The sequence below is a fragment of the Pyrgilauda ruficollis genome, unplaced genomic scaffold (genome assembly GCF_017590135.1).
Source record: "Pyrgilauda ruficollis isolate IOZ18807 unplaced genomic scaffold, ASM1759013v1 scaffold105, whole genome shotgun sequence".
In the NCBI taxonomy this organism is placed as follows: domain Eukaryota; kingdom Metazoa; phylum Chordata; class Aves; order Passeriformes; family Passeridae; genus Pyrgilauda; species Pyrgilauda ruficollis.
In genome coordinates, this window is record NW_024508656.1 from 313,473 (window position 1) to 330,511 (window position 17,039).

General features: G+C 52.6%; 1 protein-coding gene across 2 annotated transcripts in view; it reads left to right on the top strand.

Moving 5' to 3' along the window:
- The first annotated feature begins 1,009 nt into the window (after positions 1-1,009).
- Positions 1,010-17,039, top strand: part of FGF18 (fibroblast growth factor 18) — a 63,574-nt gene continuing 47,544 nt past the window's right edge. The window contains exons 1-3 of one of the 2 annotated variants that reach the window (XM_041470284.1): positions 1,010-1,088; positions 1,565-1,836; positions 2,117-2,153. In XM_041470284.1, coding sequence (XP_041326218.1) covers positions 1,805-1,836; positions 2,117-2,153 — 69 coding nt within the window. In that variant the 5' untranslated portion in view covers positions 1,010-1,088; positions 1,565-1,804. Of the gene's footprint in view, positions 1,089-1,503; positions 1,837-2,116; positions 2,154-17,039 lie in introns of those variants that run through there. The other variant, XM_041470275.1, reaches the window with a different exon arrangement.

Here is a 17,039-nt window from a genome sequence, read left to right on the forward strand (position 1 = left end):
TGATCTTGTGAGCCCCAAATTCTGAATCGTTCCAGTGTAGGCATCTCGGTGAACTCAACTTGTAGGGCTCAGGATGGTGGCTCTGATGTTCTTGGCCATGTGTGAAAACAGCTTTCAGCTGTGGCAAGGTGCCATGGGACTGCCAGGACAGGGATGCATGGTGCTTCTGATGTTGGTGACATCAGCAATTGACAGCAGTTTGGGTTTTTTGTGTTTTTTTTTTTTTTTTTTTTTTTTTTTTTTAAACTTGCAGATCCATAAGACCAGAAGTGTGAAGTCTGTTAGATACATCACAGACATGTGTTAGTGCTGGAAATTTTATAAGGACTTGCTTTGATCACTGTTTTAAAACTCAATGTTTTCTGTGCCTCTTGGGCCTGAAACTATGGGCCGAAAAGCCCTGTGACTTGATACCTGAAGGCTCCCCAGTGATGAACTCCAGGGATTAAAGATGTTGCTTGATTTGTGGCTGAGAGTGCCAGGGGAGCGAGCACCTGGATCCCTGCAGAGGTGGGAGCAGCTGGGCCCGACACGCTGCGCTGATGCACGTTATTGGAGTGGAGAATTTGGAAAGCTCAGAGTTCTGAGCTATGATTATGGTCTCACTTAATAAGGTGTTAACTGACGTTGGGTGCTCTTTGGAGAGTTCGGCTATGTGTGGAGATTAACGGTTCCCGGCATCTTGTCTGCTATAAACGAGCTTTCAGACAAGAGGAAAGAGTTACCACACGCTATCAGCGTGTGATTTTTTTTTTTTTTTCTTAAAAAACCAAACCCCCAAACAAACCAAAAAAACTCCCCAAAGCTGAGGCGGAGGAAGCCTCTGGGCTTTCCCCGAGGCTGCGGGCGGTGCGGGGCGGCGGAGCGGCCGCTGGAGGGCAGGCGAGCCGTGCGGAGCGGCGGAGGCAGCGCCGGCAGCCCGGCGCTCTGACCCCGCCGTCCGCGTCCCGCCGGGGAGCGGTGCCGGGCCCATGGACCGGGCGGTCGCGGCTGTCCCGGCCCGCGAGGGGCCGCTCCGGGGCTGCCGGGCCCCACTGCCGCCCACCCGGGGCTCGACGGGCACGGGACGCGCTCCTGCCCCGTCTGAGGTAAGGGCGCACCGGATCCCGGGCAGCCGCGGCCACACGTGTCGGCGGAACGGGGCAGCGGCCGCTGTGCCGGGGGTTCCGAGCCCCTCGCGTCCCGGGCGAGCGGCGGCGCCGCCCGCTCTGTCGGGCCGGATAGGGCTCGGGGCAGCCCGACCCCCTCCCTCACTTACTCTGCAAAAAACGCTTCTCCGGCCGGCGCTGCCCGCGGCCGGGCGGTGCCCCCTCCGCGCAGGCGGTGCCAGCCCCGGGTCCGCCCGGGCGGGTCCCGCCTCCCGCTCCGCGCCCCGCGCATCGCTATGCCGCCCGCCCGGAGCGCGCAGCGCGGCGCAGGGTGCGGAGCGGAGCCCGGAGCGGGGCGCGGCGGCGGCCGAGAGGCTCCATCCGCCCGGCGGGGCTGGCCCGGCCCGGGGGGACGCGGGGGGGCACTTGCTGATGATCGGAAGTTACTGACAATAAGCACCTTCATCCCCCCAAAGGCGGAGAGAGGGAGAGGAGGAGGAGGAGGAGAGACAGGGGGAGAGGAGAGCTGATGCCTGACGAGTCACTCGGCGGAGGCAGAGCGGGCGGTACCACAACTTCCCGGCGGCGCGGAGCGGCGCGGAGCAGCGCGGCGCGGATCGGAGCTCGCCGGCCGGATCGCTCCCATGTCAGCGCGGCGGCGGGGGACTGCGCTCCGCTAGCGACCAGCCGCCGGCCACCCCCCTCCTCGCCCAGCGATGTATTCACTGCTCTCAGCCTGCACTTGCTTGTAAGGATTATGGCATATTTCTAAATATTTTTTTTTTAAATTTTAAAAAAATATTTTTAGATTTTTTTTTTTTAACTTCCATTCTGAAGGCTCCGGTTGCATTTACCTTGCAGCCAGGTGGTAATGGGGACCCGAACCTTTTTATAAGCAGAGCATCGCTCTGAACCATTTAAAAAATTGCAAACAAAAACAAAGAAAAAACCAAACAAAACAAAAATCAACTTTAATCATTCTACCGCATGATTTGATCTTTTGTTGCTTTTTTTTTTCTCCTCTCCAGATGTTTACATTTCCTGCTGCTGTGCTTTCAGGTACAGGTACGTGTCCTTTCTGTCCTCTCTCGCTTTTGGTTGTAAAATAGAAACAAAGGCGGCGTGCTGACCTCGAGTGCCAGGCAGGTTTGGCTGGGGCTTTCACTTGTTTCCCTCTAGTTTTTTATAGCTGTGTTAAACCGAGCCCCGCACCAGATGCTGGAATGTCACTTGCCCTGGACCGGGGCTTCCCCTGTGCTCAGCTCCCGTCCCGTGCCCCGCTGTGCTCGGCCGCCGGTACGGGCAGGGGTGCAGCCAGCCGGTGCGCCGGTAGCCTGCCGTAGCAGCATCCTCTGGAGTGCATTAGCCTGGCTAATGATGTGAGAGGGAGTGTTGGACTCTCCTTGCACAATGTTGATTGATGCACTTGCCTTGGAAGAGCAGGCGCTCTCCTGCTCGCCCCCCTTTTTTTTTTCTTTTTTTTTTTTTCTTTTTTTTTCCTCCCCCTCTTCGGTAACTCACTCCCAAAACCCGATGCTTTGAAAAACACAAGTTTTCCTAGCCAAGAGAAGGAGGCTGCGTGCTCCCTCCCCATTATTCAGTAGAACGCCGTCCAAGTCAGCTCCAGCCTTTGATCCTGTCTCGGCAGGAATGAGGCCGTTGGAGGAACACCCTGAGCGAGGCTCTGCAGCCCAGGTGCCCGCGGGGTGGGGTTGGAGCTGCCCCACTGCCTCAGGGATTTTAGCTGGACATCCTGGAGCAGACCCACCTGCGGGGCCGCGCAGAGCAGGTGCCACTTCGGTGGCTCCGGCCGCCTTCCCGCCGGAGCTGGGGGACACTTGTGACACCCTTGGCCCTGAGTTGTGCTTTGGCCGGGATTGCACCTGCTCACCCTCTCCAGATCCCCAACGGCAGCAGGGGATGGTCCTGGATGAGCACAGCCTTGGAGGGGGCTCCATCCCTCTGGCCAAGCTAAAACCCGAACCAGCCCCGTCCCCTGCTCTCCCACCCATCCAAAAAACGCCCGATCACGTTTTTTTTCCTCATCCCCTCCAAAAACTGCAGCTCGAACCCGACACCAGCAGAGCCTCCCCTGGTGGAGCAGCCTCCTCAGCAGGAGAGGATCCGCAGCTGTAAATTACCAGCTGCCGCTGGAAGGTGTTTGCTCTGTTTCTCTGGTGCGGGTTTTTTTCAGCCCGAGGAATCACAGGCTGCGCAGGGCTCGCAGCGCCGGAACCCTTTGTAGCGGGGGGAGGTTTTTTTGCGCTTGTGCGGTAACTGAAGTTAATCAGCCCTCCAGCCCCCTTCCTCTCCCCCTCCCTTCGGTGCTTTTAGTGAATCAGAAGAAGTTTGGCTGGCTGCCTGGAAAGCACTTGCTAAAATCTGATCTCTTACTTCAGCAGCCTTAAAACAAAGTTATTGGCATTTATACAGTTGGAGCTTGCAGGCTTCCAAAGCAATAAAATAATAATAAAAAAAAAAAAAAAACAGGAAAAAAAGAAGAAAGCTCTGTGCTCTGGTGCTATTAGAACCATACTTGCTACCTTTTGTGCTGATTTTGCAGCGTTTTGGGGGCTGTGAGGTGGGATGGCTGCGCTGGGCTCTGCGGAGGTGTCCTGGCTGCGGCTGGAGAGGCAGCGGAGCTCGCTGGGTGACACACGCAGAGCTGAGCTCCTTCGGCGATTGGTGTGAGGAGCCAAAACATTAGATTAGTCATACTCGAGGGCCTTCGAGTGAGTGTTTACAGTATTAATGGTAGATGAAAAGATGTGAATGCTGTAAGTTTTTATTGCCCATTTTGTTACACTTTCTTTCTGGATTTATTCATAGGATTACATGTTTTGAGCCTGATTGGGAGCAAGGGATTATAGGATTTCTTTAATAATGATCAGTTTGGGTTGGAGTTAGCCTTTGGTGAACTGGAGTAAATTAATGCATCACTTAGGTTTAATATTTATTTAGTCTAAAGGAAGTTGTTTAGTTTTGCTTAAAGGGCTCTGTGTTGTATTGGGGAGATTTAAGAGTTCCTCAAGTGGATTATATTCTAAGGCTGCCTTTCACCCTGCGTTCAAGCCATGATCTGCGGCTCGTCCTGTGTGCCGGTCTTAGAATTACTCTGCTGCTGCCTGGTACCTGTGGCTCTGTGTGCAAAGGTAAAAATCCCTCCAGTGCGTGTGGGGCTGGAGGGATTCTGGGACAAAGCACCATGGTTTGGGTACGCTCTGTGTGTTCTGGTGGATCCTCGTGTACAAGGGCTGTGGTGCATTGACATGTGAGCTGCTGCAGTTCTGTGGTGGGGGCTCAGCTCTGGCCAAAAGCTTTCTCACAGTCCCCAAGGCCACCCTGCAGCCGCCAGTGGGTGATGGGCCAGGTGTAGTATCTCCTGTGGGCAGGTTATGGCAGCACTGGGAAGTGTTCCCCCAGCCCTGGCCACAGGGAGGTTGGAGGGTTGGGAGTTTCCAGGATCAGGATTTAGACCCCTGGATGAGTCGGACTTCTCCAGGGCTTTGTCATCATGTGACATTTCCACCAAGAAGCACGGGGACTAACACATGGTGGGGCAGAGGGGAGCACTGCTGGAGCCTGGGGGCAGCACAGCCCTGGGAGCAGCCCTGGACCTCACAGGGCTGCCTGGAGGAGAGGTCATTCACCTTCCCCTAAAACAGCAATGCCCCTGTCTTGTTTTCTTCTCTTGCCTCTTAGGAAGTTGCTCTGATGCTTGGAATTGCTGCAGTTCCAAAGCAGGGACACTGGATACTCTTGCAGACTCTGGAGACAATAATTTATTCATGCAGGTTGTTCTTAGGAATGCTCTTTTGCTGATGGTTACTGAACTCTCCCTCTATCACATGTCTTTAGCATTCTTCAGTTTATTCTCCTACCTTTTCACACTTCCAGCAGCAATTTCTCTTCCATGTGCTTTTTTTAATGTGTGCCCCAGAGTGATTTTGGATTCTGCTTTGGCTTTGGAGTCAATCTCTGCTCTACAAGCAGGTGAGAAACCCTAGAAGCACCTTGCAGGGTTGGAGGGGATTGCCCTGTGCTGTGCTGTGTGACCCTGAGGATAACAAATTTGGGTGTAGTATCTCCTTTTGGGGACATGAGACCTCAGAGGGCCCCTTTTGCCAGGGCAGATGGGGTCTGGAGGCAGCTTCAGTGTAAGCTGAGCAGTAGGATCTGAGGTTCTGAGTGCTGTCCTGGTTTGCAAGAGCTTCCAGCTCTTCTGTACCTGGGCCGCCATGAGTGCCTGGCCAGGCAGAGCACGGGGCAATGCTGGCACGGGCTGGCCTGGCTGTGCTGCAGAGCAGAGGGTGGTCCTGCCTCAGCCTCCTCCCTGCCTGATAAACCTCGCCATGTTCTCCTACACGGAGTGCATCTGTCTTCGATTATGAAGAGGTCCCTGATAGGGCCAAATCCTTTGCTTTTATGGCTCTTGTAGGTTAAGATCCAGCTTTGGAATCTGATCCAGAAGCAAACAGGAGGTCAGAGGAATGCACCAGGCAGCACTGGGCTATTTTCACATCTGCTGGTGTTGTGTAAGAGGAAGGCTGCTGTGTGCCATGCCAATAGCAACTTATGTTTCTCCTAAGCTCCTGTGCAGCGACAGACAGTTATTGTTTGGGACTTTTGTAAAGTGAGACACGGAGAAGTGTTGCTTCCACACATTCAGTGAGCCAGATCCTGTGGTCTGGCGAAGCCACATGCAGCACATGTCAGAGGCGTGAGCTTGCTGAGCAGCTCCCTCCCCTCTCCCTGCCTGCTGCTCCATAGCCGTCCTCCCTGGGACAAGCGGGACGGGTGGCGAGTGCCACCAAATGGCTCTGGGGATTCACTGTGGAGAAGCCAAAGGAGGTCCTGGTCGCAACCCACCCACCTTGCCTTGGCTGGCCACTCTTTCTGCAGGTGTGCAGCAGTGGTAGAGCCACAGCTCCCTGCCTGCCCTGTCCTTGCCCTCCCGGTGACAGCCCCAAAGGCAGGGTGCTGGACTGCACATCACCAGCAAGGTTATTCTCATGTCTCCCCTCCCTGCAGATGGTCACTCACCTGCCTTTGTCCTCTCTGGGTGGCACAGTGTCTGTCTTGAGGTGGCACCAGGGCTGTCTTGAGGTGTGCTGCCAGGGATGGAGCTTTGGGCATCCCCACATTGCTCCAGAAGCCTGTGGGATGGGGTAGGTGGTGTCTCCGTGGGCTGCTCCCGCCTTGTGATCAAGCCCTGTGTGCCAAGACTCATTGGGGCCCAGAGCCCCCCAGACTGGGTGATCCTGTGCCTGCCCTCTCTGCTCAGCCTGGATTGGGAACACCACATCCTCGGCACAGCATTCCTGTGCCAGTACCTGCCTCTTGCTCCACAAGGGTGGAGAAATCATGCTGAGAAGGACAGAATGTGGCAAATGTGAAAGGCTGGGTGGCTCTCTGTTGATTTTTTGGATTGCACCTGCCTTGATTACTAGGCAGTGAGAAGACCAGAGAAACTGCGTGAGCAAAGCCTGAGTTAATGAGCAGAGGAGCTCAGTGATGTGGAAGTGCATGGCCCCATCATGGGCTGGAGTTGATGGGATGGTCCCTGGCTCTGGCTCTGTGCTGTGCTGGACTCCCTGTGGTGGATGCAGTTCCTGATGGTGTGGCTCTGCTGGCCTGCAGCCTGCAGAGGCAGCGTCCTGTTGTTGTTTTCTGGGTGTGCTGTGGCAATGGGCAGCAGAGCAGAGCTCCTTGGGGGCTTTGCTCTGCATCCCTGTGTGAGTGCAGTTTGCTTTTCCAAAGCTCCAGAGATGTGTGAGGTGTTTCAGAGGAACAGAGATGGACATGGGCGTTGTTGAGAAGAGTGACTAGAAGGACACCATGAGGTTCAGATTTTAATTGGATGCAGTGTGATGGTTGTATTATATTTTGGTTTTGCTTTCCTTATTGCACCTGACAAGTACCAGAGTGGGTGAAGGCGGGGGGCACAGGGTTTGGAGTAGTGCAGGATTTGAAGTGGTCTGAGGTTCAGTGCGGGGTTCAGAGCAGTGTGGGATTCTGAGAAGTGCTGGGTTTGGAGCAGTGCTGCCTTTGGAGTGGAGTGGGATTCACAGGAGGAATTCCTGCTCAAACTCAGAATTAGTTTTTCTTGTAGAGTAGCTTGGCTGTAGCACACCGAGGTGGGAGAGAAAAGAGCGGAACAGGCAAAGGGTGGCACTGCCTGAGCGTGTGGCTGGCATGTGGGATGCAGCTGGTGGTGGGAGTGACTGCTGAGGGTTGCAGGAGGCTCAGGGAGGATGAGCAGCACTGAGGGCTCAGTCAGCCATACTGAATGCTTGATTTTGCTGTAAGCTGATACCCAGTGGCCCGGCTGACCAGCTCAGTGCTATCGCTCTCTGCTGTGGGAGGCTGAGCTCAAGAGAGAGACTCATCTGGGAACAAAAATCATTATTTTGGATATATAAAGCTACTTCCCAGATCCTTGGGAGTATTTTTATGTATCTCTTCCTTTCCTTAGGACTCTGTTTTGCTCTCTCCTCTTTCCCCTTGCAGAGCTGCTTTTGCTTTGTTTTTCCACAGATTTAGATACTTTATTGTGATAAGCGCAGGTAAAAAAATGTGTTCATGGAATGTGATTGAAAAAGGGGAAAGAGGAATGGCTGCTGTTGGTGCCTGGACAGGGATGGGGACACCTCCTGCCAGGGTTCCTGCCTGGGGTCTGCGAGCTGCTCTGGCCCTGGGAAGCCTGGGGTGGGTTGTGCTGGGGGAGCTGGAAGCCCTGGGCCCAGGGAAGCACCTAAATGCCCTCCTGCCTGTGAGATGCTCTGCTGCAGGACTTGGCCTTCCTGTGCTCTGATGCTGAGACCAGGGGGCTTCCACCTGGGTACTTGTGGCCTGGAAGGTCCAGACATTATTGTTTTTCTTTCCTTCCCTGGGCTTTTGTATTTGGGTCACCTGCTGTGCCATAACAGCAGGTACAAGCAGAAATTATGCAGAGCTGTGCAATGTACTGCCTACCTAGCATGTTGCCTCTGTGTCCTCATACCTCTCCAGATGTCCATGGAGGATTAGGCATCCGGCAAAGCAGCTGGAAGGAAAGTAAGAAAAAAACCCCAAAATATAAAAGACTGTCTGGCTCTGCAAAAGTATTTTGCTATTGCCATTCAGCAGCCTCGCCATAGCATGAAGAGAAAGAAAGGGGAACAGAGAGGAAGGAGGAGGCTTAGCCTGTCATGGTCTGTGTGTTTCCCTTTGTGCTACCTCCTCACAGCCCCAGGGGCTGCGGCGGGTGGGAGCCGACATGCCAATCTTCCCCCTCCAGGGGCTGGGCTGTGGTCTGTGGTGCTTCCATGTGGGGCTGCTTCCCTGGGCAGTGCTGCCTCAGCCCCTGCCTGCTCTGTCCACGCAAACAGCTGCATTTCAGGCTGAACCACACGGCAGTGTTATCCACACAGTGACAGCACATCCCCCCTTTGCCAGGCTCTCTCACACCCTGCTCACTGTGCCTGTTCATGGAGTTACTGCCTTGGTTCTGCTGCAGCAGGGAGAGCCAGAACCCCTTTAACCTCTGGAGCTCAGGGTGCAGAACAGCTCTGATGATCTGCACGTGGCTCCTTGCCTGGGCTGGTGCTCTCTGGCTGTGGGGCTGGAGCTGGGCTGGTGCTGCTGAGTTTGCTGCTGATGCTGCTGGAGGTCACCGTTGCTTTGGAGGCTGTGGGAGGACAGGGGAAGATCGAGGCTGTGGCACTGGGGTAAAAGGCGTCAAGTTGTGCCAGGGAAGGTTTAGATGGGATATTAGGAAAAACTTTCTTCAACCAAAGTGTTGTTAAGCACTGGAAGAATGCCACCAATGATGGTGGCTTGATGGAGCCACCATCCCTGGAAGTGTTCAGAAGATGTGTGGATGTGCCACTCGGGCACCTGGTTTAACCATGGGCCTGGCAGTGCTGGGTTAACAGGTGGATTGGTGATCTTAGAGGATTTTTCCAGCCTAAATGATTCTGTGATAAGAAGTGGGCAGTGGGGAATGGCCAGCACATCCTGCTCATTGTTGTGTGGCTGGTGATGGACAGGAGATGGGGCAGAGTCCAGCCCGTGGGCTCACCCATGTGGAGATGGAAGCGGGGCAGGCTGGGGATGCTGGCACTTGCCCCAGGCAGACCCAGAGGCACCGTGGTGGGCAGGCTAAGGGGCTGGATCTGGGAACAATGAGGAGCTGGCACTGAAGGGAAGCAGGGTGGAGAGGGGCCCGGTGTGCCCCGTGATTCCTCTGCTCATCTTTTAAAATCCAAACGGATGGATGGTAAATCTTGGTGAAGGTCCCAGAGAAGTGCATATTGTGTGGATACAAATGTCAGGATGCAGCAATTAATAATGGATTGCTCTTCCTACAAGGTATTCCCAGCACTCTTTAGTCCTCCCAGTTCCTTTTTCTCCTGCAATGTATTTAAAATCCCTTTTTTCCTCCTAGAATACTATCTTTGGCATCATTTTGAAGAACAGCTTGTTGAAAAAATTTTTGTATCTTTTGGAATATCCTGAGCTGCTCTTGCACAAAAATCCAGAATTAACAGAAAAATGCAGGGAGCAGTGGCGAGCCTAGTCAATGTTTGTGTGTAGTGTGTGTGCTGGGTGTCTGTAGGTATGGCTGCTGGGATGGGAAACCCTGGGAATATAAATTAGAAAGTGGGTGAAGGACATTATTGATGGAAGGGCATTTTGCTGCTTCTCTGATGCTTTTGATCCATTTGAGGAGAAGGGTGGTCTGGAAAGCTGGCAGTGCTGTGACCACAGGGACTGGGGTCACTTCCTTCCTGTCACACCCTGGGTGATCTCACAGTGCAGCTGCGTCGCTTCTCCCGCTGGAGTGTCGGGTACAGTCCCGATCAGATAATTGTATTTGCTTTCCCAAGCTGAATTCAAACCACAGGTGGAATTTGACTGCGTTGTAGGAACGAACAGTGAGTGGAGTACATGCTCCGTTTCCAGCCATGTTCTCCAGCTCTGCCGTGAAGCTGCTTTTGGCCCCCTTACTCTCCCAGACTGGAAGGTTACGACCCCACATGAGCAGCCTCAGTCCCTAAATGTGAGGCTGCACTGTAGGACTGTACAGGGCAGTGCAGTATTGATTAGCTGTACAATAAATTATGATGTATGTAGTGCAGGTTTCTGACCCCGTGGTCGCGACCTTGCGGTGATTGGGAGAGTCCCGGCCAGCTGCGATCGCAGCAGCGAGCAGCCCCCGCAATCGATGGGGCAGCAGCAGCTCTGCTGCAGGGACAGCGCCGGTGCTGCAGGGACAGCGCTGGTGCTGCAGGCACCTGGCACCTTTGTCCCGGGCAGCAGGCAGTGCTGCCAGCTTCCCCTGCAATTCCACCCGGAACTCCGTGCTGGGAGCTGGGCCGTGCCAGCCTGTTTACCTTGGGGTTCTCAAAGCTGGAACATCTCAGGCTGGAAGGGAGGAGTGAGGGCAGCTCTGGCCAGCATGGAGAGTCTGCCCTGCTCATCACAGAACCAGGATGGTTTGAGTTGGGAGAGACCTTAAAGCCCACCTCTTTCCATGCCCTGCTGTGGGCAGGAACACCTTCCACTGTCCCAGGCTGCTCCAAGCCCCAGTGTCCAACCTGGCCTGGGGCACTGCCAGGAATGAAGCATCCCCAAGGCTACCAGGAGTGTTTGGACAGCACTCCCTGGAATGCACAGGGTGGGAGGGTTGGGGTGTCTGTGCAGGGCCAGGGATTGGACTGGATGATCCTAATGAGTACCTTCCAATTCAGAATATTCTGTGATTCTCTAGGCAATCTGTGCCTGACCACCTTCCTAACATCTTATGTATATCTCTGTTCTTTTACTTTAAACCCATTCCCCCTTGTCCTTGTAAAAAAATTCCTGCCAGCAAGGCAGAGGGCTTGCTTTGTGCTGTTTGTGTTGAAAGAGTAGATAATAGGAATTTAATTGCTATTTAAATGTAGCAAACAAGAAAATTGAATTGATTTGCTCAGCTTTCGTTTCTGGGAGCCTGATTTCCCCAGTGTGCACCATCACCGTGTGAACCAGGACACTGAGCACCGTCAGGTTCAGTTGTGGGGTTTCACTTCTAAAGGAAATTTGTGCAAAGTCTGATCTGAGGTCAGCAAGGCTGAGCTGGCAGAGCTGCCCTGTGATGGGTAGTGGCCCTGGGGGTGGCACCTGAGGGCATCCCCAGACCAGGCAGGGACCTGGGGGTGTGTGGACAAGGCACAGGGCTTACATCACCCCAGTGCTGCAGCTGTGGATGCTGGTGGCTCAAGGAAAGGGCTCTTGGGGGATCCCCAGCCTCATGCCACAAGGTCTCATGTCTGTGTCTGCCCATGTCTGGCCTGAATTTTTTCCCCAACAGGATTTTCCCACTGCTGGTGACTGGTGATGGATGGAGCAAAATGTGTGGGGCTCTCCCTGGTACCCTCAAGCTGTGCAGGGATACAGCAGCCCAAATCTCAGTGATTTTAACACCACTTTATATTTTCCTTTATTTAAAATATTTCAAAAACAGATTTATTTTCCAAAATTGTTGAGAATTGTTCCCTGAAAATGGGAAACTTGCAATCTAAATTAGTTAATACCAAATGAGACTTTTCCCTAACTCAACAAAGCTGAAAGATAAGAAATCCTATTTGCCTGGTGTTTGCAGTGTAAATATTTCCAGGCAGAAGTGTGGCTAATACAGATCAGAACAAATCTTCTATTAGAAAACAACCTCTGCTTTTCTTTTCTGGCCCTAGGCTCATGTTTGTTACATGGGATCCTGAAGGCAGATTGACAGTATGGTTTGGATTAAAGTCAACACATGGTTTATTCCATATTTTTGATAAGGCTGAGTAGTAATCTGATTTTTTTTTCCAGGCTGTCTTTAGTACATAAGTAGTAGAATTGTCCATTCCAGGGAATATTTTTGCAGTGAAGCTACTGAATTTATTTCTGGAGGGAAGGCGAAATTTCTTGTTTTAAAAACTCTTAAAATCCCAAATCAAGTTGAAATCCGTTAACTGCAAAAGCTGTAAGCTTGACGTGAGCTGGGCAAACTTCAAGCTATTTTATTAACTGATCTAGAGAGTGTTTTCTTTAAATACCTTTGGAAAGGCAGAGAGGAGGAGACTGGCTCATTTGCACCTGTATGTGCTTGTGAGCTCAGGCTTCTTCATGGGAATACCAGGCATTGCCACTGGCTGCTGGTTCCCTCCTTGGTGAGTCCCCAAAATGGGCTTTGGTTACCCTTGGCCCCTTGGGTACAGACAGCTGTGTATTTGTATGGTGTAGATTTATTCTGTTTATAAATGGGCTTCACTCTCCAAAGTGAGTGTCTTTTTGTCATTACTGTGTTTTCTAGAAAGTGGGGGAAAAAAAGTAGAAAAATTAGGAATGGGGAGGACCCAAGGAGGAACTGGGAATTGCTCACTGCCTTTGAGCTCTGTGCCTCAGCAGCTCTGTGCCTAGAAACCCATCTGCAAAGCTCTGGGTCTGTCCTCGCTGGAGGATCCAGAGAGCTGTTGTGGCTCATTCTGTGGCCACCTCCATCTCTGATGCCAGTGTGGAAACTTCCAAATGGGATTATTTGATCAGGATGAAATGGGTCCCAGAGTTGTCTTTGGTGCTTGAGGGTAACTGGTGCTGGCAGGACGTGTTGGGTGATTGTTCAGTGCTAGAACTGGGCACTGGAAAAGCTCTGACTTGATGGTGATGCTGAAAGCAAGCGAGATGCCTGTGCCAGCTGTATATTAACTGCCTAGAAAAAGGAATTAGTGGAGCTGAATGTTGCCTGCATCTGCGTGCATTTGAAGCTGCCTCCAGCAGCAGGGTGTGCCCAGCAAGGGGCTCAGCAAGGAGCTGTGCCCTGGGTGACAGCTGCTGGGACATGTCACGGACTGAGGTCCTTGTCCCTCAGCAAGTGGAGTGGGTTCCCTGCATCCCTCCGCGCCGGGTGAGGCGGAGAGCTCCGGTCTCGAATGGAAAATGTGTGTTTGCACAATTAGCGTGGCCCCTTCCTTCCCTGGGAGCAGAATGGTTTATTGATTTCTGTGGCCCACTCACCCCCACCTATTCAGCAATAATGACCCTTCCACCCCAACTCTAAATCATCCCAGCATGCCTCACCCGTAAGCCCTCTAATCTTTTTGGGTTGTTGTTGGTATTTATGCTCGTGGAGGTTTATGATCTGTCGGTGCTGGCTGCTGAAATGCTTTATTTATCCATAGGCTGGGCCACACAGGGAGCGTCCTTATTCTGGTATCATGTTCAGGATGCTGTAGTTAAGGGTTGTGTCAGCACTTCCATGCACAAATCTTGTTATTCAGGGGTTTTGCAATTCCGTGGAAAAGAAAACCAGCGACCTGGCACGGCAAGGGGAGGCTCGAAGGCAAACATGAAAGCCCAACAACCCGCTGCTCATTTAGGGATTATTAGATGGGCAACCTTTTTCCTTGAGGAAAGTAGCCAAAATCATTCTTCTCCCTTGGTTTGATTTTGTGCAAAGAAAACCCTCTTTTGTATGCTTGTGTTGGGGTCGGATGGGGAGAGCAGGACACCGGCTGGGATCCTCTCTGGGTGCTTGGGAAACAAACCTGTGGCTGGGCTGGTGCAGAGCAGAGCTGCCTTCTGCTCAGAACGTGTGGCTGGGGAGAGCCCAGGAGCTGCTTCTGGGGCCGCCTGGTCCAGCCCCAGCCCCAGCCCTGGGAACGGAGGTGATGGGTTTTATAAATGTCATTATGGCCCTCTTAGTGCAGGAGCTTGTGGGCTTATGAATTATTTGGAGATTTCTCAATGATAGAGGGAGTGTGGTATAAACAGGAGAGATAAGAGGGCTTGAGAATGTGTTTCAAAGGGCTTTCAGGGAAGGAAAAGCTCTATGACAGCTGGCAGCTATGGAGTGATCCTGGTTGTGCTGGAGGAAGAGCCTTTACAGACCAACCCAGCCAGGATATTTTTTTATTTCTCCCTGTTAATGCTGATGGGTTTTGTGGGCACTCCATGGACAGAACCTGGAGCAGAGTTCATAACTTGGAGCAAAAATGCTTGTGGAGCCCTTTGGCCTGGGACAGCAGACTGGGGCTGGCATTGAGGATGACTCGTGCAAGCAGAATTGATCAGTCCTCAGGCAGGAGCAGGCAGTGGTGAAGCAGTGAAGGAGCTGACAAAAAAGATGGAGAGACAATTTACAAGGTGATGTAGTGCCAGGACATGGGAATGGCTTCACACTGCCAGAGGGCAGGGTTAGATGGGATATTAGGAAAAGTGTTTCCCTGTGAGGTGGGCAGGCCCTGGCACAGGGTGCCCAGAGCAGCTGTGGCTGCCCCTGGATCCCTGGAAGTGTCCAAGGCCAGGTAGGACATAGGGGCTTGGAGCAACCCAGTATGGTGGAAGGTGTCCCTGCCCGTGGCAGTGTTGGAACCAGGTGATCTTTAAGGTCCCTTCCAACCCAGGCCATTCTATGACTCATCTTGTGGTTCCTCAGGAAGGGGACTCTGTCACAGAGGGAAATCAGGATGCCAAACTACTGCTCAGTCCTTTTGTTAGCAGGTACAGTGCTGGTGTGAATGGCAGGGACTCCTGAGGAGGTCCTTTCCCCTTGGCACCATTCCCACAGAGGGTCACTGGGTGTTACCTTGTCAGAATGAGCAGGAGTGGAACTGACGGGAGCTTAGCAAAAGATTTCCAGAGAGGACCCTTGATAGAGGAAAGTGATGCTGGGATAATTCAGTCAGGTCCCCAGGCATCTCTGTTGAATCAGCTTTTAGAGAAGCCACCTCTCACCTGAGGTCAGTACTTGGGAACTGCTGTGGGGGCAGCTGTTGGCCAAGTCTCTGTTTTCTTTGCAAATGCAGTGCAAAAAAGGTATTTTGTGAGTTCTGCCCTGACCTGGTGTGCACTGCTCGGTAGTTGCCGTGTTTTACCCTAGAGGGAGTTGCTTTTCTGCAGTGGGAGCAGGGATCTGTGTTCCTTGGAGGATGTCAGGGGACCAGATGAAAGGAGCTCCGAGGATAAGCACTGGATCACTGCTGAGGTGCTGCCCCTGCAAATGTTTCTTCTCTTATGGGGAGGATGGTCTTTGACGATCTTCCATCTTCTTCTGATGGCAGCGTTTTCCTGAGTATCCCTCTGCTTTTCTGTATCTTGTGCCTTTGCTCCTCTTTTTGTGGAGGTCTTTACTGAGCAGGTATCAAGCAGAAGAGCAGAGGTGTCGCCTTGAACCTGGCAGGCCCATGCTTCAAACTGACATTTTAAGTCCTTGTGGTGAATAACTCTGCCTTTTTCCAGGGTTTAGGAAATGCCTGACCAGTTTCAGGGTAGTGGGCTCGGGGTTTCTGCTCTGCGCTGCTGCTGTGGCCAAACGGGTTTGCAGCAGGAGCATCTCCCCTGGGGAAAGGGGAGAAAAGGTCAGGGGTGCTTTGAACCTGGCAGGTTTCTCAGTAATTGGACTCAGGTCCAATTGAAGAGGTGAACAGATTGCTGGTATTTTTATGGGGTGCTGCAGCTTTTGTCCCAGGAACACCCTGCTGGGAGCTGTGCCCTGGTCTCCACTGCAGTGGCCACCCAGGCTCCTCCAGCCCTGGGTGAGCAGCAGAGGGTGCTGGGCACAGCCTGTGTGCTTGGCCAGCAGTGCCCTTGGTGGGGGCAGGCAGCCCTTCAGCCCTGTGCTCACCTGTGCAGAGCCACCTGTGCTGGGCAAGGGTTTAATTCCTGCATACCAGGGCAGGTTATTTCAGCAGGAGTTCTTTCTCCATCAAGAAAATAAGGTTTTTTTGTTAAGGTAGTGGAGGCACTTGTAGCGTGCCGAGCTCCCCAGTCTGTGGTTTCACAGGGGTTGGTTGGGGCTGTTCTGCAAAGCCTGTTGCAGGTTTCTTTGCGGCAACACCAATGCTGTGAGGAGGGACAGGGACATGAAACGACTTCTGAGAAATCTGTGTGTCCTGGTGTGATCAGTGAGGAGTGGTGGCAGCAGCACAGAGCCTCTCAGGAACGTGGGGTCCATGTGAAGGGTGAAGGACATTGCCACTGGTCAACAGAGCGTAGGGGACAGAAAGTTCCTCTGGAGCAGAGAGTGCACCCCATGCAGAGATGAGGTGCCAAAGCTGGCGTGGTCACACCTGTGTGGTGTCAGGTCAGACCTTCCAGCCCTGACCTCCCTCGCAAGCCCTGGGCAGCGGCTCGGGGAGGCAGCACTTGGCCAGGCGCAGGGGAAGTCAGAAGGACCACCCAGTTCTGATAAGGGCAATTTAGAAAGGAAGGGGAAGATTGTGAAAAGAGGGGCAAAGGGGCACAAAGGGAAGAAAAAACCCACCCCACCGCCGAACAAAACTGAAGATCAAGACTGCTGTTAAACACACTGCCTGTGAGGGAGGTCTCACCGTGCCTTTTCTAATCTAGAGCCAGCCAGGACTGTATTAACAGCTTCAACGCAATGGAACAAATTAATCCCTGATGTAATTGAAATCGGTGAGGTCTCACAATAGGTGAGTTTGACCCAGTGGGATAGAAATAGAACAAGTATTGGAATGAAGGAGTGAAACGAAGTCACACTGTTCAGCCATTGGTATTTCATTCCTAGAAACAAAGGCCAGACAAATGCAGAGAATACATGGCTCTGCTGGGCATGGTTGAAAGCTGCTCAATAATATCAAGCTTTGAAGGGATATTTCTGCATGGAGAGGAAGTATATAGCAGAGATATAACAAGCATTTAAAAAGACAAAGAAAGGAAGAAAGAAAAAGTCCTGCTTGCTCCTTGCCTACTGGATAGCATGGTAAAATAATACCAGCTGTTAACTGATAATCATCACCATCATTATCATCAAGATATATCCCAATTGGGGAAAAATAAGAAAAAGAGTTAAGGTCTAATCTGTATTTCTGGAGACTCTAACTGTCAAGAGCCCATGGCAAGCTGTGGCCTCCCACAGATCTCCCTCAGCTGAGGTGCATGGGGTTGGTTTGCTTTGGTCAGCACAGGTAGCAGGAACTG